The sequence below is a fragment of the Protopterus annectens genome, chromosome 1.part0 (assembly GCF_019279795.1).
Source record: "Protopterus annectens isolate FY-2018-M chromosome 1.part0, PAN1.0, whole genome shotgun sequence".
NCBI classification, from domain to species: domain Eukaryota; kingdom Metazoa; phylum Chordata; order Ceratodontiformes; family Protopteridae; genus Protopterus; species Protopterus annectens.
This window is the reverse complement of record NC_056725.1, coordinates 408348696-408375186: the sequence shown is the minus strand read 5'-3', so window position 1 is coordinate 408375186 and position 26491 is coordinate 408348696. Positions and strand designations below refer to the sequence as shown.

The window sequence follows — 26491 nt, the reverse complement described above, 5'->3', positions numbered from 1 at the left end:
AAACAACCTTCTTCATTGTGATCTAATACATAGTATCAAGTGACACAATTAAATAGCCATTAAATATCCAAAAAGGCATACAATCTTATTTCAAAGAACCAATGTGGTAGGAAGACATTTTAACAACAAAATTATGAAAAATTGAAGAAGAAGATCATTGATTCATGCATGACAATAGTTCAAATAACTTTTTTATTAACAAATTGACTCACCATTTAAAACATATACATTTAAATGGCAAACAAAGCTTTAACATTCAATGCCATAACTTACATTTGAGCCTAAATCACATTAAACAATACAGAAGAGGTTGTCTAGTAAGTCAATAAATAAATTTCTAAGACACACGGTGCTTTATATAAGCACAAAGCTACATATTGTGATACTGGATTTGTATTTACAGCTATAGTGATATTATCCTGTACTTAATACACTAAACTAGACACTAAGAGAATCCTTGATAAAAAAGAAGGGTGGATTATTAATCTGGGTGTCTTACACCCTCCACGTTTAAATGAAAAGTTGTAAAATTATTGTTGGTTAAAAATACGTTAGCATTTTTATCCACAAGATGGCATCTCCTGTATTGCTTAATGTCATTTCTGCTTAAATGTTTGTTTCATCTAAAGGAGCTGGTGTCTTTCTGGTTTATTTATATCTGTATCTGTCCATACCTGGTTCAGCTACATAGCTGCCATTCTTCCTCAGCTCCACCTATCTCCTCTGCTCCCTCAGGTGCTACATTTCTGAGTAATTCTTTGAGCTCTTCCACTTTCTTTCCAGTAAAAATTCAAGTCTTCAACCTGGTCTCTGTAGAACTCAAAGCCTTTTCTGACCACTACTTGCAGCTGATTGTGGCAACCAGTGGTTTATGCTGTGGGCTGACTGTTTCAATGGGGCTGACTTTGCAATCACTGATTGTACCCCAGTGACCTTACCTTACTAGGAGGAAGTCCACCTGAGTTGCATTTTGGCCCACTGTTGTATGTGATCTTGTGACTCTCTCTCTCTCTCTCTCTTGCTGATCCATGTGTTGGCCACCATCAAGTTATTTTCCAGAGAAAAGTCTAGAATGGCCTCTCCTTTATTCTTGTTGCTCTATCCATGTGGATCCAGGAAGTCCTCATAGTCTTTTCTGTCTGTCCCAGTATGTACATTCAGGTTACCCATTATCAACACCAATTCATGTTGTTCTGCTTTATCTAGTAGGTCCTGAAACTGGTGTCTGAAAGTGTTCTTTTCTTCACTATCACAACCCTGCTGTGGGGCATAGGCTAAGATTATAAATAGTGCCTATCCTTACACTTGAGTCTGCTTGCTATAAGCCTGTCACCAATAATGATAATATCCATCACTGTCTTTTGAAGCCTCTACTGCATGACAAATTCAACCCCATTTCTAGTCTGTCTTTCTTTTGCATACTAGACTCTGGATCCCAATCCAAGTGCCTTTGTTGCATTGCACTTCCATCATGGATACACAGAATGAGCAGCCTCCTCCTTGTCATCATGTTATCCACTTCCAAGCTGCATCCTGTCAGTGAACCTACATTGAGTGTTGAAATTTATAGTTTATGTTTGGCAGGTTGATTGGTTTTATGTCCAGCTTTCTCTAAACAGAGATATCCATGGTAACCCAAGTTGGGCAACTGGACACTGACCAACCAGTAGCTTATTGAACCTGGGCTGTTGGGCATGGGTCCCTGGTGTAAGTTGGAGTAGACTGAGTCCTCAACCCACTTATCACTGGCAAATGCCCATTCCCATCTGACAACATTAGTCAACACAACCAAATCACCTTAGTGCCAAATTTGGTACAGTCAAGTTGCTAGCCATGACATGGTGCACAGTCTCTAATTCATGTTTCCCTATCTTGAGGGTACTGCACACCAGAGCTGATGTCCAAAGTGGTTGGTCTATATAACTTTCCCCCTACAGTCACCATCTAGATGCCTGTGCTTCTGTCCACAACTCCATTCTTGGGTGTGTTTTCAGTGGAAACACTCTGCATGTTTTTCGGAGGTGGGAAAACCCCCATAGAGACACAGGAAAAATGTGTAAGCTGCATACAGGCATTGGACATAGGTCAAGATAAAATCTTGTGTATGGGAGGTGAAGACCTTAACCATTATGCCAATAAACACAGCACTAGCATCCTAGTTAAAGTATATTATTTTTAAAGGTGTATTTTGTTTCTCAACATTCTACTAGCATCCTGGCATCATCATAAATTTACCTGAATTTCATCAACACTATCAAGTTCTATAAATTGATTTGAATAGTTGCAGCTCCTGCAGTAATGATCACCTTATTAACACAGAGGATGGGAGATTTGGAGGCAAAGTTAAACAATTAAAAGCAGCATATATTTATAAGTGTAATCCACCATATTGAAGGAATTTAAATGCATCATTAGATTAAGAGGTGCTTATATTATATCTGCAAATGCTTGTTATTAATTATTAAATTATTGGTATTTAATATTTTAAAATAATTGCATTTTAAATGGTTTTATGTGACAAAAGGATGAAATGTGTGTTACTTAAACTTACTGATGTGGAAACACTTGGTTTGTGAATTTACAAAACAGGTTTGTGGTAACCTAAACACATCATGAAAGGCAACCACTAGGCACCAGCAATTTATGACAGGCAGTAAGGAGACCATAAAGTCCATTCTAGAATAAGTTTGTTGCTGGTGGTTATTTAATTAATTATTTTTTTTTATTGACATTTGATTACTGGGAAAGTCCACCTGGGTAGGAGTCCATTTTCAATGGAGGTCCAGGAAGAAAAGCTGTAAAAAGCCTTATGCTTTCTGGAACTTGTGGATTAATGTGAAGCTAATAGCAGCCTGTCTGCACTTTATGTACAGTGACTTCCTTTATCATATTTTCTATAGTTTGACACATATTTTGAGTATGTACAACTCTTTTTTTTCTAATATTCTGTAACATCTGAACCCAGCTCATGAATTTCCTGTGAGTGCTCTCATGCAAATGTCCCTCTCCTCCAACCAAGGTTTTTCTCTTGGGTGAGAGTTAAAGACAGACATGACCAGTGTCATCACTATGCCCTACTACTTAATTGAGCCAGAGTGCAGAAACCCAAATGGTTCCACATGTCTCCACACAAATTAGTGCTATCAGTGCTTTATTAAATGTAGCATTACATGTAGCTTTTCTGGATTACTTTGGCTCCTATTGCAGCAGCAGAATCTCCTTGTGGAAAAACTAAGCAGGCTTTTGGCATCTTATTATCCCCCCAGCCACTTATCCACCGCCAAGATTGTTCATCAAAAGTGGTTCACCAATGGCAATGAAGGATACCCTACACCAGTGGGCCAGCTCAAATATGCCAGTTTGGGCATTATTTAACTTTGATCATTAAAGATTACTAGTCTAATTCATACTGTTACAAATGATTATACTGTATAAATGTATTTAATTTGAATGGACTTTAAACAGCAGGTCATACATAAATGTTTGATTTGTTTTTTTTTTTTTTCTTTTTTACTGTTTCATTTATTAATTGTAATGATATCCACAAATAGTAGCACACAGCAATTTTATGTATCCTGTTTTATAATGCACACATTTTTATTAATATACATCATATGTGCAACAGCAGTACATTCATCCACATTTGTGTGCATATCATAAACAATGCAGTCAATCAAAATGTTATTGTAAAACCCTGTCTCAGCCCATTAAGCAAGCAGAAAGTAACCAAATAAATAAATTACTAACTCTACTCAAAGAATTATTCTTAGGTAAATAAAACCACTAGAAGCCTATTCAAGCTAGTGTTACACTAGTTTCACAAAACAGTTGCTAAAACATGATAAAAAGTAAATAAAAAAGAATGAAAAAAGGAACACAACCACGCAATTAGATAATGGCATTGCCAGCAAAATGGATCTGCTATTAAATAACTAAACCACTAAGGATTTTAGCACCATAATATCTGTAAGCAAATGAAACAGCAATCCTTATGACAAAAAAACATTTAACAGTTTACAAACTGCCGTTAAGTGATTGTGATCATTTACAGGTGTTATGAAAACTGCCAAACTGTACTGTTTTTAAGTAGTTTACATGTTCTCTACCTTTAAAAAAGAGCAGTCCGCTATCTATAAATGACACAATTACTTGTAAACTGACAAACCGTTTTAAGGTTATCAACAGGTTATTAGGCTGCTAATCTAGCAACATAATAATCTGTTACTACCTTCACAAAAAGTTTAATAGTTACCAACCTATCATTAAGTGATTAGTCAGGAAGATGTGGTCACCAAATAGGTGCATATTTCTGGGAGCCAAGACCTCTGACTAACAAAGTTTGCAGACAACTGCAAACTGAGGGTTGCTACTAAGTCATCTTTTGTTCCCCAAGAATGAACTCCCCTAGTAAGCTGTTGGTACAGTAAAAATAGGATCAGACTAAATGCTACAATGTAAAATATCATCACTATTGGTAGACCAGTCCCTTCCCCTCATCATATTGCATACACACTGAAAAGCAAAAGTGTAGATACGGACCTAGGAACTTGAGTTGATAGTGTCCACTCTTTTGACTATCATCCAACAATGGTTATCAGGAAATTATTTTGTTCAGCCCAGCTAATTGCCAAAGGAATATCATCAATATCTAAAGAAGTAATCAGTCCCTCATACTCAGCACTAATCAGGCTAATTATGAAGTACAAGGCTCCCTTTGGAAAGTATCTCACTAAACATATTAAGCAATTAGAATAACCCCAAAGTTCTTTAATCAAAAAGATTCCTTACCATAAAGGTTAAAGACCTAAAGTTCATGAGCTACCAAGGGAGACTACAAGCTCCATCCCTTTATTCAGTGTCTTATAGACCTTTGAGGGAAGACCTCTCTCTTATTTACAACCCCATTAGAGACTGGATTGATCTGGAGCTCCTATATCTCCACAAATTTAATATCTCCACCAGTACTAGACGCAGAAATCTAAATATTCACAAAGAGATAAATAAAACCTAATGTAGGAACATGTTTATAATTCAACAGTTCCCAAACCTCTGAAATAAACTTTCTCTACATGTTAAGCAGTGGGGAAACTATTTTCCTTTAAATATAACTTAGATAACTGGATGAGTATCTACAAATTTAATCTGAGATTGACTTATATGATCCTCCTGGAGAAAGGAAGTGCAGCCTGAAGGAGAGTAGTGGCAAGGTGTTAATGATCATAAGACTCAATGACCTTGGAATATCTATGGAATATTTATGAATTCATGACTCTATAAAGCTATTCAGAATTAAAATTCACAACTTTTTGACATTGCAGTGTAATATAAAACTGCATTTAATATAAAACTGCATTATTTCCCTTTCAAGAGGCTGTAAACTAATTAAGCCTTTTGTAGTCTGAGCATGAAGGTGAATTACCCTGATAACCACTGACAGCAACTTTACTATTTAGCTGCATTTTGCAAGCCAGGAAATATGATGTTCTGTCTGACTAACTCAGGAGGAATGTTTATGTAAGGCAGGACATGAAACTCATTAAATATCACTTTTTAAAAAGCTATCTTATCTCAGTTATTTCTTTATCTTTTTGCAAGAATTTACCACAGATGGTATAAGACATCAGTAGAAAATGAATATGTAACAGTATTGCAAAGCACTCACTGACATTTTACTAGGAATTCTCAAACTTGACATAATTTATCATCACTTCCATTCTAAATGAATAGGATTGTGACCTGACATGACAGACTAGAGCACTACAATTTCCCCTCTATCCTCAAAGTGTATTACGAGTATGCTGTAGCTTTACAAGTAAATAAAATCCCATCAGCATGTCTGTCCCCTTGAGGGCATTCAGAATTAGGAAAAATATTAATAAGCAGTCATTTCCGCTGGCAGGTGTGGATTCTGCAGAACTTAATGGCAAGATAAAAATATATGTATATTTTTTTCAATTTCCGCTTCTTAATAGTCCTTAAAAAAACTTCAGAACTAAAATAGAAAGCTACCTACATATCACCCCTCCTTAAAAACCCATGGAAGCTACATATAACCTCATTCAGTGGACAACTTGAATAAACAACTTTTACTAGATTCCACTGAAATGAATGGGAAACAGTAATGCTGCTTAAAGAAAAAAAATAAACAATAGATAGAGGAAATAAGTGGGTGTGAAGTCTATATAATACAAGAAGAAGATTAAAATTTTGATTTCATGACATAGCTTTGTCATTCATCACAACTCATCACAAAACATGTTTCCCTGGATCTACTTCACATGGTCAACATTTCAGAATGTCGAAGACCATATGGCCGAGACCATATGATCGACATTCAAAATGTCGACCATGGAATAAAAAAAAAAAAAACACAACAAACAATTCCCTTCACATTGCTAGCAGTAAATAGTTTCATCTCTCCCTGTAGTTCAGTGTGCTGTGTGCAAGGTAACTGCTACAGCTTTATGAATCTGCTACTTGTTCATCAGCACCACACTGATATTATCACAGTTTATGTATTCTACATGTGTCCTCCAGCACTGTGCAGGTTGTCACATTCTGCAAGGTATTTCTGGCCATTGTAGAGGAAGCCATCTTTGATTGGCATATGTAATTATGTGGAGGTGGACTGATACCTAGAGCTGGCAGACTATACAAACATTACATTAAAAAATAGAAAAGTTTAGCCCTAAGACCTCATATTGATAATGCCTTGCATTCCTAAATGGATTACCCTATTTGTCCTGTGTTTCCAGATATTGTCATTCAAGATTAGTGATATAGAATAATGTTTGAACATTCATATTTTTCTGTTTCCAATTTTGATTTTCCTGCACAAAATGAAACAAAAATCTTTATAAAGCACTAGAATTAAAGTAAGAATTGAAGTGGCTATACATACAGTAATAGTATTCTTTGTTTCACCTGTTTGAAAGGCTGGAGTATATTTTCTAACCCATAGTAACATCACATGCAGTCAAAACATTTAAAATATAATGGTGCTTTATGTGCAATCTGCATCTTACTCATGTCAGACAATATAGGAATTTTACTTTTTACTTGTTTTAAATCCTCTGGCAGGAGCATAATACAGCACAGCAAGCTGCCTGGCAAAATTCTATTTGTTCTTTTCAGTGACACATTAGAAGCTGGTTAAGTTTTGCATTGCAGAGCCACTGTTGTCCTGTTTAATGTTAGAATGCTATATTTAGTATGAAGCTCCTGATGTAAATAATGTTAATACTGTACAACTTCTGAAAGAACTTTGGAACCTCTGTGAACTATATGAAATTAAATGACTTTTCTGTATGTGTCTATATTTAGCAAATGTGCAGAATCAAACAAGTACTGCCATGTGGAGAATAAACTGTTCTGTAACTGGGTAGGTGCTCGGTCTTCACCTCAGAGCCTCACAAATATAATAAAAAAAATGAACAGACCACAGCTGAGGAGTATATAGTTAATAGAGTGTGAAAATGCTTACTTTGTGTATTAAACAACGTTGGTTTCAACTATATACTCCTCAGCTGTGGTCTGTTCGTTTTTTTATTATATTTGTGAAGTACTGGCATGAGACTGCACACTTCAGACAGATCCATTATTTCTGGTCAAAGTGCATCTTATCAGCAATACAATTCAGTGCAATGTGTTACACAGACAGGTTACGATTTGTTCAAGGAATAAAATGAATATTAACATGTAGCTCTGGGAAGCTTAAAAACAAACAGAACAATTCTTACAATAGTATGCATTCTGCATGCAATATGTCTAAAGGCAAGCAAATTGTACTGTAAACATCAGTGTTTACATCATGTAACTAAATGGCAACCATAGCAGAATGGTATGAGATAATATATTATGCATAATAACAAGGGCTATAAAAGGCATGCATGTCTATAATGTAATAAGCCTGCCTATACATGCAACTTAACAGCAATTACAGCGGAAATAGAGTCAAGGGGCATCAGGGATGGATTAGGTTTAGAAGACCTGGAAATGTGCACACCATACCTGAAAATAATTGGATTATTGTACTGAATAATGCAATCACCTCATAGGAAACAGTGTCCCTTCAAATAAGTAAACAGGAAATAAAACAAGTCCCAAACTGATGAAACAGCTGATGAACAAAAATAAGCAAAATAAAACAAAGAATATCATGCACTATGTGAACTAAAAGAATTGACCTCTATTGAAATTCGACCTGCTGACAAGGGTGGAGGCATTGTTATAATAGACAAAGATATAAATACTGCTCAAATATACAATTTATTAGATGATAAGAACACCTATAAATGTATATCTATGATGGTTGTAAAAGGTATTATAGATAGGATAGCCTTCCTTATTTTTGATTTATTGATAACTGAGATGATATCCGAGTCCTTATTTGAATATTTTTCAGTAGAGCAACCAGTGATACCCATCATATATGGTCTACCCAAGATACATAAATGCCTGAATGCACCACCCATGCACCATATAGTGTCAAGTAGAAGATGGGCAACAGAGACCCTTTCTATTTATGTTGAAAAATAAAACCTACATCAACTGCTTAATGAATGTGAGACTGTACTTAAGGACATGAAAACTTTCCTAAATGTACTCAGTTCTGAATGGATGAACACATTACCTGGATGTTATTTTGTGACTCTAGATATTGAATCACTTTTTACTGTGATCCCCAATCAATGGGGTATTGTTAACATAAGAGAGCTGCTCTGTAGTACAGGTTGTTCAGCAGACAAGACACGTTTGATATGTACATTGCTTGATGTTATTTTAATAATAATATTTTCATATTTGGTAATGATTGTTACATCCAAAGGGTTGGCGTGGCTATGGGCACAGCTTGTGCCAATAGCTACGCCAACCTTTCTTTAGTACATTGGGAGAAGCAATATGTACTTTCAAATGAGACATATAGTAGTTCTATAGTATGGTATATGACATTTCTGGACGATATTTTCATGTTGTGGCAAGGAAGTGAAAGAAACCTGATTGAGTTCATTGATTATTAGAATGGGTCCGCGGACGTTTTGAGATTTACTTATAAATATCCATCCCACGAGATTGAATTTTTAGATGTAAAAGTTAGTAAGTGTTATTTGAATACTATACGAACTAATCTGTATAGAAAGCCTGTGAGAAAAAATAATTTGCTTCACAACAAGAGTACTCATCCTAATCATACAAAATGTAATATAATTAAAGACCAAGTCTTTAGATTGATGCGCCTTCATAACGATGACACTCCGTTGCAGCTGGCACTTGACTCCTTTAAATATAAATTTATTGAAAGAGGCTATAGGAGCCAAGATATAGACAAGTGTGTAACTGAGACCTGGGGATTTAGATCAGATAAATGTAGATCTTACTTTAAGAATAGTCATGTGCTAGAACCAGCAGTATCTAAAGAGGGCGAGACTAGATCCACAGCTCGGACAGATGGGGATAATACCATTAGGATGCCCCTTACTTTTGCTAGTAACATCAATGCAATATGTGATGTGATTAATAAGAACTGGGGCATTCTGTTGACAGTAGATGGACTAGGAGAAGTAGTAGGAGATCGACTTAAATTTACCCTTCGCAACAATAGGTCACTGAAGAGCCACTGTTGCTACAAGACGATGACTTCTGACAAATGTATTAAATCAGACAGATTAGGTACTTATGCTTATAGAAATTGCATGGCTTGTAAACATATACACACAGGGAGACATTTTGTACATCCCCAACTAGGATTTAGGATAGATTCTTCGCTATATGCTAATTGTAAAACAAGCAATGTGGTGTATTTCAGCTATTGTGTGATGTGTTATTCATATTATATTGGAAAGACAAATCGGCCTTTAAAAGACAGAATATTAGAGCACTACAGAGATATTAGGAATGGGAACAATAGTATTGCATTAGCTGTGCATAATAAGAATGAAGGACGTGATCATGTTTTTAAGTTTTTAGTTCTACAGAACATACTGTGTAACAGGAGAGGTGGAGATTAAAAAATACCACAGAAGCAGCGGAGCAAAAATGGATTGTGTTGCTCCGCTCTGACAAACCACCGGGTTTAAACAGTATGGTTTCCCTCTAGCCATTTTTACAGGCTAGCCCACCGAAACATTAAGTTCCTTTTTATGTTGGTTGTTACTGTGACTTTAAGTATGAATGACTTTGTTAAGTTACTTGATTGATTGCACTCTATAAGGTCTATCCATGGTTTGTTTGTTTGTTGAGTCTGAAGAAGAGGTGAATCCTTGAAAGTGCTTACTCTCAATGAATTATTTTGTTATTTTAGCGGTGGTACCTCTGGTGTTCTTTGTTTTATTTTGTTTCTTCAAATAAGGCTACTTTTGTCATAAGGGAAGGTTAAAATGGCAAATCTTGTTGGTATTACATGCAAAAGATGAAACCTGGATGTAAGGGATAGGCAAATGCCATGACAAAAGATGGTGAGATGAGTTGAAGTTTTTGGGACATCAGCATAAACAACCTGCCACCTCAGGGCTCCTGTCTGACGCAGCTGTCAGAATGCGAACAACCGCTGAGTATTCAAACAATGCTTATTGTCAAACAATACAGGAGAAGATGATATACTTAGATGCTAACAGCACCAGAGGAATGCCAGTGAGAGACTGGATGAAACAACTGATGCAGTGCACATGACAGAGGAGAGTGATAGCAACACAGCAAACATTATTGGTATTAAAATGTTTCTTGTCACAGTATTTCCCATTGTTGCGTATACAATGAGGCTGAAAGTACAAATACTGTGCTACTGCTGCTAAAGACAAAGGCAAACATCTGCTTGCCAGTTATATACGGATCTGTGATGGCATGTTCTCAGACAGCTCCAAGGAGCACCATCATTTATATATAGTGCATGGCTGCTTGCAAGCTGACAAGAATGAGACAATCATTCCTTTGGTAAATGCCCATATGACAGGCAAACCCAAGAGGGCATATAACACTATTTAATTGTCTCATAGAGTGTGCAGAGGAAGTTGATTTGCACTTGGAAGAGAAAATCATGGTTACGGGCTTTGAGAAAGCCACTGTGACAGCAATAGATGCATGTTTTCCTGAAGGAGAGTTGAAGGGATGTGAGTTTCAATTTCAGCAAATCCATGGCAACAGGTGCAGGCACAGGGCCTGCCAACAAGTGTGGGGCAGGTGTATAATTTACTTTGCATGCACATTGTATGGGTGCTTTGGATTACATCCCAGAGGGATATGTCCATGATGCATTCTCCAAATCACAGGGTATTTTACCCGCAGATATCATGAGTCCACAGTGAGTATAATTACATTTTTGGCTATCCAAGACCATATAAGATGCACAAGCCAAAGATGTCAAATATTGCCCCCCTGTTCCTTGTCACATTCTGGAATTCAGCATCCCTTGTATCACATTCTGGAATGCAGCATTCCATGTGTCATAAGGTATGCTGCATACACAGAACATTACGGTAGCTTGTGATCAATAAATGAAAACTTTAATGGGACAATGGCATATATCCATTGGGGTGGTGATCAGATGTGAGCAAGTACAACTGGGCAAACTAGATCTTCTCCGTGAAAATATCTTCCAAAAGTCATTCTCACTGTAACCATGAAAACATTTTGAAGATCAGACAGTCCTTATGGTTACCTCCTTGGATAAGTGCCTTACCTGGCACGTCTTTTTGACAATACATAAAATGATGGTGTATGCTGCTGAGAAAATTCTTCTCTGTTGACATTTAACTGCATAATCTACTAGCTGTTTTTGATACTACTGAAATTTGCAGTTGTCTGCATCTTGATATATTATATTACAGTGGCTGTATTCTATTGCTCTAGTTAAGATGTTGCATTACGTAATATTGTTTGAAACTGTTCTATAACATATATATATATATATATATATATATATATATATATATATATATAAATAGCTGAATGCTGACTTGTTATAGTAGAAATAGCTTTTTGGTTTGTACGGTTCATTATTTTTTCATTAGTTTAAGTCAGCATTGCAGTTTTGTTTGCGTTCTGCTATCTGTGTGATGACTTTGTAATGACTTGGTGGGCAGGTGTGCTACTTTTCACTGAGTGTAGTCCACACCTGATTTTAGAGTTCTCCACAGCTACTTGTCAATATTCAACATGTAGCCACTTTTTAGAAATGCTTAACTCTGAAATGCATTGCCAGCAAAATGCATTTCACCTGAATCACTGCACCCCAACTATATAAAATCTAGTCTAATGGTGCAGCCTTTAGTGTGTTGGTGCATTAGTGGTGGGAGTTACATTTTTTCAAGCCATGTTTGTTCAATTTAGGACTACACCAGCACCAGAATTTATGAAAAATTCCTTTTCAGATTTATATTGTTTATAAATTTGTCTTGACCAGCAGTCATATTTCATTTTATGTTGATTAACATATTTTTAACAAACAAGTGAAATCAACCTTTTTGGTACATTTGCATAAAAGATGAATACAGGACATTATATTGATGTTAAATTCACACCCGAATTAAGATTTCCAGCAAATACAGTTCACTTGAATAGTATATCGTGGGATTCTCTATACTGAAGTTGGACCGGAGGGGCTGTCTTAATATCAGGAATCACAAATGAATTGTCTTTTCTCTTAGGAGATCACTGAGATACATGTATTGCTGTCTTAACACTGACACTTCCATAAGAACTTCTGTGATACAAGATTATATTTCCTGCTCTGTAGTTGGAGAACATATACATTATACAAAAAATAATGCCCAGCAGTGTATGCATTATTGTGTAAATAAAGAACACCCAGGGGTGTTCTGAGGCCCAATGCTGCAAGCAGAGGACTTCTTCACCCCTGATGGGACATCATTTACACAGTAACACACACCCAGGAAGGCATTATTGCACTTAGAGAATGGACTGTCTGTTAAATTGTTTTGTTTTATTTATTTTTTATTACTATAGTATTATTTTTTTATATTTGAATGTAAAATAATTCCTCTGCCAAAGGTTTATAACTTGCTGTAGTGTATGTAATTGTTTATAGATGAAGTATTTCACATCCTAAATATAAGTTATGTAATTATTTAGTGACTGCGCACACTCTCAGATTCAGAAACATCCACAGACATACTCACATATACATACAAACACACACACATATTCAGAAATACATACGAACATAAAAAAAAAGCACACACACACACACACACACACACACACACACACACACATTCAAACACGCATATGCTTTTTCTGTATTTACTTTGTGATTTTAATTTTATGATTGCTAAGAAACAAACTACTTATTAGTGATCTTTAAAGGTAATGGCCTTTTGGTTTTAACAGTCTGTGTTTCATGTAGCCTTAATATGTTAACATGAAGCAGTGGACTCATTTTTCAGTGGACATTACCTGTAAATTAACACCCTGCTGGAAAACATTCATTCTCTAATCAGAATGGCGCTGTACAATTTTCTAATAAATGATAAAAAAGAAGTTATGAAGTGATATGAAATTTAAATTGAAACCACTTATAGAACATGGAAGTATCCTTAAGTAAGGTATTCAATATTGTTTTAAAGGATTACTAGTGTTCACCCAATCATTTAGAGTGCTGTTTGCCAACCATTTTATAATGACAGATTTGTAAATCTGCCATGTTGCATCAAACTATTTTCCTCTGTTTTCAGGTTCTCAGAAAAGTTGTTGTAGCAGAAAATGTTAACAAACATTACACTTTTGTGGATCTCTTTAAAACCTCAGCAATAAGAAAATTAGCTTTATGTTCTGGAACTGTTTGGTAAGTTGAACCTTATGTGAATCTTAATCATGACTAGATATAATTGAAAGGTTACTATTACAGTAATGGTTGCTGTTATACCTAACATCATAATGCTTGCATATGAAAAACAATGTAAGTTGTAAGTGAGCCTAGTTACTGTAAATATTTCTTTATAACTGTACTAAAGGAACTAACATAATATGATTCAACAGTTGAAAACATTGCATTTGACAACAGCAACTAAAAAAGGACAAGTGAATTCTGATGGCCAGAAAGCAGATAAATGGTACTGAGGCATCCTTCAAGTTCTTCAGAAGTATCAAGGTGCTCACCTGGGACCTCATTATGAAGAATACATGAAAGAATGGGCAGAGGGTGATGTGGGTGATTAGAGTCAAATACTGTTCATAAATACCTTTATATGTCATGGAAATGGACTTAGTGTACTAGAGAGACTAATGCACAGTCATATAAGACATAAGGAGACCACAGGTTTAGAAATGGAACAGGCAAGAAAGTTTCAGACTGTAAAGACTAAGATGTTTTTATTGAGGTAACCCAGTTTAATTTCATAATGAAGAATATAATTAGAGGTCTATTATTTCATGTTTCCATTTACCACAGCCTGCTACTGCTTCTTTTAGGGAAGCAGGAAAGACAGCAGCTCAGAGAAACAGGGGGACTGGAAAGCAGACTACATCCAGATGTCCTGTTTATTTTCTTCAGTACTTTCAACTCCACAGATAGTATATGTACACTCAGTACTCATAATAACAGTGGAACTTCCCCTTGCAGCAAATCCTGCTAACAGAACAAATATCTGAACCTGGTACAATATATACTTTTAAACAGTACTTCCAAGATGGCTGCACATTGAGCAACAGCTTAATGTCAGCTCTCCCAGTGTGAAAACAGAAACTCAGAAGAGAGAGACAATAAACTTGGATTTTTTTGGTAAATTCAGTAACTGGCTAGTAAGTACATTGTCTGGATGCCAGCAAAAAAGAAATTCAGAGAACCTGAAAGAAAATCAATCACAAAAGGTGAGGAAAAACATGGACTGGGAAGAATTCTGCAGCTTGTCAACAAAAGGCAGTGCAAGTTCCAGATTTGGTGCAAGGCATGACTTCCAATAACCCAGAGGAAAAATAAATCACATGTACTAAAGAGATGATTAAAATAACTCAAATAACAAAAGGCTCAAAAAATGGAAGAAGCTTTAATCATCTATATAGATGAGGTAATAAAACTGCAAAAATCAGAGGTCAAAATGAAGAAAAGGCTGGCTAAATATGAGACTGCTCAAGAAGAGATGTTTCAAAAAATAATAGAGGACAGAGCACATAGGGAAAACCTGAGATTTTCTGCTGTACCAGAGAAGCTGGAAGGAACAGACTTTATTAATTTTATGAAAGCACAAATAAGCAACTGGAATGGTATTCCACAGCAGGAGCTGTTAATTGAAAGGGCACACAATGTGTATGCTCCAAACCTGACCAAGAGAAAGCAACCTAGACCATTAATAGTAAAGATGCAATCCCACCAGCAGAAGGAATTCATTATGACAAAATTGTGTCAGAAGGGCAAAGTACTAAAAGTGGGAGACAGTAGAGTGTTTGTGGAAAATGATTTCTCACTGTACACCAGGCAAAAGAGTAGTAAATGTATTCCATTAATCAGGCAATGTCAAAAAACAGGCATGAGATTTAAGCTTCTGTACCCAGCTACTTTCAGAATGTTCTTTCCTGGAGAGACAAAATAATTTTTTGATGCAGAGCATGTTAAGGAGGAAATACAAAACTCTGTCCAACAAAATGTGATATATGAAACGAGAATAGATTCTGCTTCTTGTTTTGATAATAAAGACAACAGAGAAACTGCCAGTGAAACCTTTTCCAAATTTTCAATGGAAAATGCCTGAGAGACAGAAAAAAGCAAAATAGTTGACTAGAAGAACTGGGAGTATGCTAGAAATGAAGCATAGACTGGATTTGGGAGATGGAGATCAGCAGGAATAAATCCAGCAACTTGGAAATTGACAAATAGATGTGGGATTACAAAGCATTAATTATATTTTTGAAACATGACAGAACAAGAAAACCTGGAAATATTACACTTTTTTGACTTGTAGGGGACTTTAAAGCATATGCCCTACACCATTCCATTATTGCTTGGAAGAACATTTAGGGGTGAGAAGAGGAAATAGTCAACTGTAAGTAAAACAAAATTTTGTTCTTAACAATAGTATTTTTATATTGCATGATAAAATCTGCATGACATAAAGTAACGTTTTCTCAGTTATATTTGAGTGTAATAGGGATACTAAAGTATACAGGTGCCCATGTGTTTTCCTTCCCATTTCTTTTTCCTTGTTCAGTTTTAAGAAATGTAGGCACTGCAATGTAAAAAAACGTAAGAAAAGTCTGGTGAAAAGAGCATGATACAAGAAAAAAAATATGTGTTTTTTCTCACTCTTGCATAGCAGAATAACTGGATTAAGGGACATTTTAAGAGAAAGCAAATAAATAAAAAAAGAACATTGAATATAATAAAAAGTTTTCCTCTAGCAAATAATGAGTGCTTGTAGAAACAACTCTGTACCTGGTTCTCATGTCTCCATGGAGACAATCTGATGAAGAGCAATATAAGCAGAATATTTCTTTCTTTCAATGGCTAGGAGATAATGTTTTCTGAAAGCATTCAAGCGTTTCCCAATCTGGAGGAGTAATAAAGATAAGACAAAACCAGACAGCTCTTAGTAGAAACACAGGATGTACCATGCATTTTAGCATGGATAATCTTCCTTTTAGGTTAATCCAAGTCTATGAGTGTGGCTGTCAGTTTGGGACAATTGTTCCTATTAGGGAGTAAAACTTCAATATTTGAAGATTTACATAGTTTTGTGTGTTAGTATTAAGTTAATAGGTTTGGGGGTGTTGGGGTGTTTTTAAGGCTTTCAATAAAACAAAAAAAGTATAAGATGTGACATAGGCTCAAATGGATATGACAAGGAACAACTGTATAAAATATCAACCTGCTAAACATTACTTATGCATGTAACACAAAAACAAACTAGACACAACAAAAAAAGCTGTTACATATAAAAGGTGGAAATACTAACATTTTAACATAATGTTGCTTTCTATATTATCTGTACATGGAAATGGTCTCACAGATATATACAAAAAAGCAAGAGTAATAAACTATATTTAAAAATGTAGAGTGTAAATAGCTGTGCTACAGGAGACACATTTGGAAAGAACCGAACATGTGGGATTGATAAAGAAAGGTTTTCAGGATGGTTATTCAACAGAATATCTGGGACAAAGGAAAAGACGATTACATATATTACTTGAAAGAAGAGCTCCAGTAGTGATAGAGGAGAATAAAAAAGATAATAATGGTAGAGTTGTAGTACTAAGAGGCTACTGAAAATAGAGAATGATTACACTGGCATGTATTTATACGTCAGCTAAAGCTGTTATAATGGAGCTTAAGAAAATTCTTGAAGAAATAATTAGCTTTCAGCAAGGAATATTACTTATAAATGGGGACTGGAATTTGGTTTGCAGCAGTGAAGATGTATTTGGGGGACCCAGAAGGGAAAATGTTAGTAAGCTGGGTAGATTTTTGAAGAAATTTATGAAAATATTTAGCATGGAAGATATGAGTTCAATAGTAGGAGCTCGGGGTGAATTTACATATTATTCCACAAGATACAAAAACTGGGCATAGCTAGGCTAGACAAAGCTTATATTTCACAGGAACATGTGCATTTAATTGAAAGTTTTGATAGACATCCAATAACGATTTCAGATCATGTGCCAATAATAACTGAAATAAAAATGCAGGGTAATGAAATAAAAATAAGACATGGGCACTTTCCCACCTATCTGTTGAAAAGAGAGGAATTTAAAGAATGAGTGCTATGCCCGTGCCCTGGCCCAGCAATCAAGAAGCCTCACTCCTCACCATTAACACCAGTGAGGGCCATCCATATAGGGAAGGATAACAAATACACATACAGTAAAGTACAGTTTCCCTTAAAAGCACACAAAGACCACAGTCAGTCTGGGGATGGTTTCTCCTTTTCTCTCCAGATCCCCAATAAGACTCACCACTGGCACAGCTATAGGGTCCGTATCTCAGTCTAGTGGGCAAGCTAAAACCTCCAGCACCTCCCTATCCAACCAGTGCTTCATGTCCTTGCCCAAGTAGCTGACACACACACACTTTGAGATAAGAGTTATATACAACCACACAGACACTCCTGGGGAAGGCTGGCACAGGTTCTCCTGCTGTGCCTCCTTTTTGTCCAGTCTAAAAGGTAGTACCAGCTGCCACCACCCACTAATATCAGCTATTAAAAAGGCCCTTAACAAAGGGTGTCTGATTATCACTGTGCAATATTATTATCCAAATGGTAAGTGTGACTGAACAGCAAAGCTTATTGGAGTGACTTGGACAGTATTACTATATGTATGCAATGTACTCTAATTATCTCTGCACAAAACAGTCACAGTTGAAAGGTTTAAAAATATTTAATAATAAATAATAAAACACAAGACAATACTTCTTGCTACACAGTGCTAGTCAAGAGTTCAGACATCACAGAGAAATCCTTAAAATAATACAGTAGAAAAGTTCTGACATTGATACAGAAAAAAACTAATCAAATCTTCCTATTTCCTAGCTATTTCTAGGAGAAACACTGAAGTCTAAGATCCTACTTACATATAGAGCATAGGCAGTGCTGGTGAGTTGGATGTTCTCAAGACAAATGCTGAATGTTCTGTCCTTAAATTGATAACACAGTACCTCCGACTCATTTCAGATTACATCATTATTTTCTGATTCCCAGGCTAACAGAAGCTCAAAGTGTAACAGCCCTTTTGATCTTGCAGCTGGTCAGGAAGCCAGAGCCATAAAAACATCATACATGCAAATTCTAGCAATTAACTCTGGTCTCAAACAATAGCTAGAATTCCTTCATCCAGACATATTGGCTGCAAGTCCTGAGATCAAAGACACTCATGAAATGCTTGACTTATCAGCTTTCTTATAGCAGAGTGCACTGTTGTTACATTTTTTTGCAGTTCAACATCCAATACAGTCTTTTCACATTTAAGAGAACAAGTCTGTGGCTTATATTAATATTTATAAATGACAGAATTATTTACAAAATTCCACCTGGCTAGGCTGGCAGCCTTCATCTATCTTCACGAGTATTGGAAATTATTCAGAAGTTATTAGAGAAGATATGAATTTCTTTTAAATATATAGCTAGGGAGTGGGATAGAATTAAAATTGAGTTTAAAAATAGAGTGGAAGTAAGAGAAATATAGATATGGCTGAGAAGTAACAAGACTTATTTAGAGGGACTGACAAAAGCTAAAAGTATTGCAGAATAAGGGAAATCTCACAGAACAAGAAAAGAAGCAATTGCAGAATGCTAAACAGAAAATAAGGGATTACCTCGATAATATGCATGAGTTTAGAAAGATTGCTGTTAAGCAACTGTTTTTTGATAATAACTCCAGAGAATAAAAAGATTTAGCACAATGACTCAGGCAACAGAAAGTAAAAAGTGTTGTCAGCAAGCTTAGGGAGACTATAACAAGAGATCCTGTAGAGGTACTAAAACTATTTTGGAAATTTTATGAAAGTCTGTATAAAGTAGAGAAATATGGAAAACAAGAAAAGGTACAAATGGAATGGTTTATGGAAGAATTAAATATGTCAAGGTCAGAGGTAGATGAGGCTGACTTACTAACAGGATAGGAGGAGATGAGATAAAATGGTGATGTATAACCAATCCACATCAAAGTCCCTAGGAATAGATGGTATTCCTGTAGAAGTTTGGAAGCTAGGAAGGAAAAACTGATAAAGATCTGGAGGGTTTTGTGTAACAGTATTTTTTAAGAGAAGAAGAAGAAGCACAAACATCCTGGAAAAAAGTGGTGGTGGCTGTAATACCTAAAGAAGGTAAAGACCCATTAAATCCAATTGCATACAGGCCCATTTCAGTCCTAAACCACAATTATAATAATGACTAAAAGAATGGTAAATGTGATGGCACAATTGAGAGATATGGATCAATGTAGTTTTGTGGAGGGGAGGCAGATATTTGACAACATTAACAGAACAGTGATGATCCAGACAGAAGCAGAATGTAAGAAAATACCACTGTTGCTGGTGGGTCTTGTGGCAGAGAAAGCATTTGGCAGAGTATGTTGGAAGTTTATTTGCAGAAGAATGGAAGCATTTGCATTCCCTGATAAAATTATAAGGTTGATTAGGAGGATATATGACGGATTGCAGCTGAAATTTAAAGTGGATGGGTTCCTCTCTGATAATTTCTGTTTGAGCGGAGGAACTAGGCAAGGGTGTCCTCTTTCCTCCTTTCTTATTTGCATTATATTTAGAACCATTGGCAAAGAAAATAAGGGACTTAGAGATTCAAGGATGTAATTAGTATGGTAGTCAAGAAAAGATGACTCTGGGGGGCATGGCTAGGATGTAGACTGGTTGGCAGCATCTTTTCTCAGCTCTGCACTCAAAAGATATTTCTGACAGGAAATTTTAAAAACTAGATATTGTAGACAAACCTATTTTGCTGAATTACTTCTATTAATATCACTAGAAGTCTACATTGCAAAAAAATTGGCTTTAATCATTATTTTTCCTGTCAAAAACAAGAAGGAAGGTATCTGAATCTACTGGAGATGAGCTTTTCTAAGAATACCACACAGGACCAGATGATGAGAAAGGAGATACAGTCTTTATTAAATGCTATACAAGACTTATCAGTAAAATTTGACAAAATGAATACCAAACTGGACACTTTTTAAGAGAGATCTACAAAACAAATACAGCAACTACAAGAAATAATTATGCAACAGAAGTCTCAAATAGCTGACAGATAGATCCCTAAATGACATGGAGGGCAGACTCAGAACAAGATCTTCAGCTACATTTTTTATCAAAACAAAATGCTTCATTACAAAATAAAATAGAGGATCTAGAGAACCAGGTCCAGACGAAATAACCTGTGCATCTATGGGCTGCCAGAGAAAACAGAGGGAGATAACATGGTGATGTTCCTTACTATCTGGTTACCAGAAGTTTTAAAATTGCCTGAAGCTCTTTCTTATGGAATTGAGAGAGCCCATAGATCCTTAAGAGCTGCTTCATTAACCATCAAATCAAAAAATCACCCGAGATCAATAATAGTAAAGTTTTTTTCATCACAGGACAAGGAACTTATTTTAAAGACAGCATGGTCAACTTCTCCAGTTAAATACAAAGACAACATAATCAGATTTGATAATGATTATTCTGCTGGAGTTATAACTGCAAGAAAAGAATGTCTCCCTCTGATAAAGGAATTGAAAAAAAGGCAACTTAAAGTGCACCTGCTGTTCCCTGCAAGAATAAAAATATTTTTACTGAAGGTCCTAAAACTCGTGACACTCTACAAGCAACAGTCTCTTATCTTTCAGCTAATAAAACCTTGGATAAAGTGGAAGAAATGGATTGGAGCTCCTTTGGGGTAAAGAGACATGCAGAAAAAAATGAATGGAGCACTGCTGATAAGAAGAAGAAGCTAAGAGACACATGAAAAGCACAAACATTATTGTTTTCTATTTGCTCTGTAAGGTAAAAAAGTTCTTCTTTAAAAGCATTCATGCTTTACATATGTGTCAGTCTTTGAAGCAATATAAATACAGGATAAACAGGACATTTTATAACTAAAGGAAACAACCCTAAAGAAAGCAAGGTAACGTATCTTTCTTTACTACAGTGTAAATACTTACAGTCATGATTTCGCTAACTCTAAATGATATTTAGATAATTCATTTATAAATTACCTGCCTTTTACTGCTAGTATAGAATATGATGCATTTGCACTGACATATTAATGTGGTGTGCTTAAATGAACATGATTATTTTTATATTATTTACACTAAGCTGCATGAAATATCTAAACTGTTGCATTTAATTCATATAATAATATATAAAAGCTGATAGTAATAACTGTCAAAAAGTGTCTTGAAAAGTAGTTATCTAACTATTCTTTGATGCTAAAAGTGCCTTTTTGACTAACAAACAACTGTTTGGCTTGTATAGCTACCCTTAATGTTAAGAAAACTAATAGCAGTTTAATGAGCTTGTGTTCAGTTTAAAAAGCTCTAAAAGCTTCACTTACTTTGTTTTTGGCTTCCCGCCATGGTCACGAGCTGGGAACTCTTATTTTACCATCCCTAGAGTGGAGGTTCTTCAGTTAGAATCCATTAGTGTGCGTTAAATCCTCTACAAATGTACAAACAGCACAAAACAAAAGTAAACAGTCTTGAGTGATGTCAGCACTGAAACAAGGCAGTATGGGTGTTGTTTAAGCTCTTAAGCTACTTAAAGTAACAAGCACACTATTTATGAGATGGCAAAGTGCTTTTACAGTTTAACAAATATTAAAAGTACACTGAAGTACCTAACAAATTTAGAAGGTATCAACACATGCATGATATTTTATTATATTGTAACATTTGTTATTCATTTTGAATTGTACACATAAACAGCACACAAGGCTTAAAAAGAAGTATATCACTTGGAAGAAACTGTATGAATAGTTAACACATACAGACTTTACTACAATCTTTTCTAATAACATCACCCAAGTAAATTACTATAATTTAACATAATTTTATGAAAATTTAATATATTTAAGTCCTTGACTGCAACTATATAACATATTTGTAAACACATTGCAGCTAGTGTACTCAACCTTGAGGACAGTCAGTCAATTATGGTTCATGAATGTGGCTATTTGCTATTAGGCATTTTAAAGGTAAAAAGGAGTTGCTGTTTAATTATTAAGATACTCTGCAAATATTAAATTGGTTGAGTAGCAGAGTCATGAAGCAGTAATGAGCAAGAAAAAATCTCATAGACTTGCTTATGATATTATTATATATACATAGAAAAGAACTGCTAATTATAAGTATGCTTTTATTAAAGGCAAGTTATACTAATATTGAACATCCTCACTGAAAATGAATGGTTGTGTAGAGAGATAGCAACTCCCATCATATGACCAAGGCTAAAGAGATTGTCTTGTATGTCTAAATTGATCAGCCTTGAACCTTAAATTACAAATAGACATGCAATGTACTTTTATTTATAATACTGAATACATATTATATATCATCACAAACGCTAAAGCCATTGTCAGCTATATCTCATATTAATCACTTTTATAGTATCTATATATGTCATGTTTTTTAAAATATGACAAGTATTAAAATATGAATTGAATAGCATAGGCATTTACTAATATATTGCTGTTGGTACATGATATGCATATAAATAACAGGTCTATTTTCTGTCTATGAAAGTAAATACCAAGCTATATGCATTTGTTGATTATGAAAGAAGAGCTTGCTATCTACTTTTTTTAATATCCTATAGGTATGTACTTGTTAGAGACACACACATGCTCCAAAGCTGCTGGTTATTGCTTATTCATTAGTATATTTCTGACTGCAATGTTATAAATATATGGCGTGGACCACTTGAGTTGAGAATATGTCTCTATATCAGGCATGTTCTTGGTTTGAATGTTCTATATTATCTATAATATGATATTGAGTTGCCTCACTAAATTCAAAGAAGCCACAATAGAAATAAATATTTATTAAAAAATGGAGAAAAGAAGGATGAAGAGAAAAAAAAAGGAAAATGGTTGGTGGTCATATAAGGTTATCCTTTCCCGTGTATGTAGAAGGGTTGACAGTAACAAGTACCAAACAATTGTGTTATAGCATGTTTAAAGTTTACTTTGCATGTTATATTTTCCAACCTTACAGTTATAACACTGTAGATAAATCCTGTAATATCATAAAGATTATGAGTTGCTATTTGACATATGTGGTACATTAGTGGTGAAATATGCCAGTTGCACTAATAATATATAGGAACTGCCTGGAAATATAGTCTTAAACTATATAATACCAATGCCAAAAACAAATTAGTAACATTCATGCCACTAAAATATGATTTTTTTAATTAAATGAAAACTATAAGATTACTGATAAATGACAATAAAAGTGTAATATTACATTCATTGTTACGGACACTTCATGATTTAATTAAGTTGTAGTATAGTTAACTGATGCATATAATGCTTAACATTTTTTTATATAGAACATTACAAAAGTTTGATACCTATGAATGCCACTCACACTATAAGGGAGATAAACAGCAAGCATATTACTTTTAAGATACATAACCGTTATTGCTATACAAAAGATATATTAAAATAAGAGATTTTTCTTTACAATTTAAACAAAGCCAAATAGTTAAGTATTAAATCTAGGTATAGTTGTGTTGCCTTAGTGTTTTATAAAATTTTAAAAATAAAGACTGTATTTAAGTAATATGTAAATACAAATACATGTATACTTAAAAGATATACAAGATACTTTTCATTATAAAACTACCATGTGGTGGGTCTGGGGGAGGATGCTGAAATACAGATCTAGAGGGATCGCTTGAATGGTTAGATCATTCAAGGATGAGATGTTTTTTCTCATGGAGGGGTTTGGTGGTGGTTTATCTTATAATGTTTTCAGTTATGATCTTCTAATGTACTTTTATTGGGGGTCTATAATCTATTGTAATACTGTTGGAAGAAGAAAGAACAAGTCATTCTCTTCATGTACACACATCTACACATTGTTACGAGTATATGAATATGGATAAAAGCAAAGCTAATATAAATCCAATTGCAAAATGTATATCTATTAATGTAAATGTTTTAAATAATAACTGCAAAGGGGGAAGTCTTTACAGATATTTAAAGCTATGTGAAGCACAACTAGTATTTTTACAGGAAACACACCTTACACAGGAAGACATAAATAAAATAAACAATAAAAATTATACAGTACTAGTAAGTTCCACCTATAGTCAAAAGCGAAGGGGGGTAGCAATTTTGTGGAAAAACACTACTTTAATGCCTAAAATCATAAACACGTTTCATGACAACTCAGGAATGTTTTGTCTAGTGACAATATCTATCAATGAAATGGTATATACATTAGTGAATATTTATTGGATATCAGGACTAGGAGTTAGAGTGGCCAAACAACACTTAGATGACATAGTACAATATGCCAAAGGCAATTTAATCATAGCTGGAGATTTCAATTGCATTATAAAAGAAACTGACACAAATACTAAAACTACACGTAAGAGATCACCTTTAACAAATTATTATCTGAGTTTGTTGAAACTTTTAATATAGTTGACATAAATGAGTATGCTATCCCAGATTCACTATTCTTTACACATTTTTCCCATAGACATAATACATACTCTAGAATAGATAGAGTGTACATAACAAAAGATTTAACCACTAAATTAAATAAAGTCAAGACAAATTCATGTCCATTTTCGGACCATAACACCATAACGTTTGAGATAGACTTGTGTTTCAAGAGAAGGATATCAGTAACAAGAATACCATCCTACATAACAAATCTCAAAGATTTTAAGGAATTTTATATTAAAGAGACACAAGCTTCTTAGATATGAATCTTATGAAACATGTATCTGAAAAATATATATGGTATGCACTGAAGGCATACCTATATGGAAGAACGGTGGAATAAGGAATTAATGGAATTACAGTCAAAAGTGGATAATTTAAAGCTTGATATTCAAAATGGAAACACCAACTTAATACAAGAACTGGAAGACACTAATAAAAAATACTCAGAGACGCTACACCACAAAACAATGATCAACTTAGAAAAAATTAAACTATGTTACTATTCAATGAACCCTAGAAACCAACGAAGAATAGCAAATAGGACTAAAAAGATGATTAAAACAAATCAAATCAAGGAAATACATAATATAGAAACTAAAAAGAAAGTGTCTGATTTAGAAGGAATACTAGAAGCATTTAGACTATTCTTTCATAAACTTAATAATCAAAATGAGAAAATAGAAACACATTCAGTATTGAAAGCTTTTCTTAAGAACAATGTTAAAGTTAGGTTATTAGAGGAGCAGGTACAACTAATAAATAAGCAAATAACAATAAAAGAACTTAAAGCTGAAGTAAATACGCTAAAGTTAAACAAAGCTCCAGGTATAGATAATATCACCCCAGCAATGTTTAAATTACTATCTAATGAGGCTTTGCTGTTGTTATTGAATGTCTTTACATCCGTTAAAAATAGTAAAGACATCCCTCCTTCTTGGAAGTACACATTAATATCACCAGTTCTGAAACAAAGTAAAGATCCCAGTGAATGTTCATCATACAGACCCATTTCACTTCTTAATATATATTATAAAATTTTTATGGCAATACATGCTGCTCGAATAAAACAATTACTACCATTTTTGATAGAGGAGGATCAAACAGGTTTTATAAAAGATAGGAACACTTATGACAACATCAAAAGAATTCTTTCCTTAATTGATTATATAAATGTCACAAAAAACAAAATGAATGTTATTAGTTTAGACATAAATAGCGCATTTGATTCAGTGAACTGGGATTATTTATGGTTAGTTTTAGAAGAATATGGCTTCTCAAACAACTTCACCTTGTTAATAAAATCATTGTATGAAAAATCATTGGCTTATATAAAACTGAGATCTTGTCTGTCTAAATCTATTAAAATAACAAAGGGCACA

General features: G+C 34.7%; 1 protein-coding gene across 1 annotated transcript in view; it reads left to right on the top strand.

Annotated features, from left to right (window-relative positions):
• LOC122792613 (solute carrier family 22 member 7-like) overlaps positions 1-26491 on the top strand; it is a 588108-nt gene that overhangs the window by 305751 nt on the left and 255866 nt on the right. The window contains exon 6 of the mRNA XM_044060277.1: positions 13689-13798. Within this exon, the coding sequence (XP_043916212.1) occupies positions 13689-13798 (110 nt within the window). The remainder of the gene's footprint in view (positions 1-13688; positions 13799-26491) is intronic.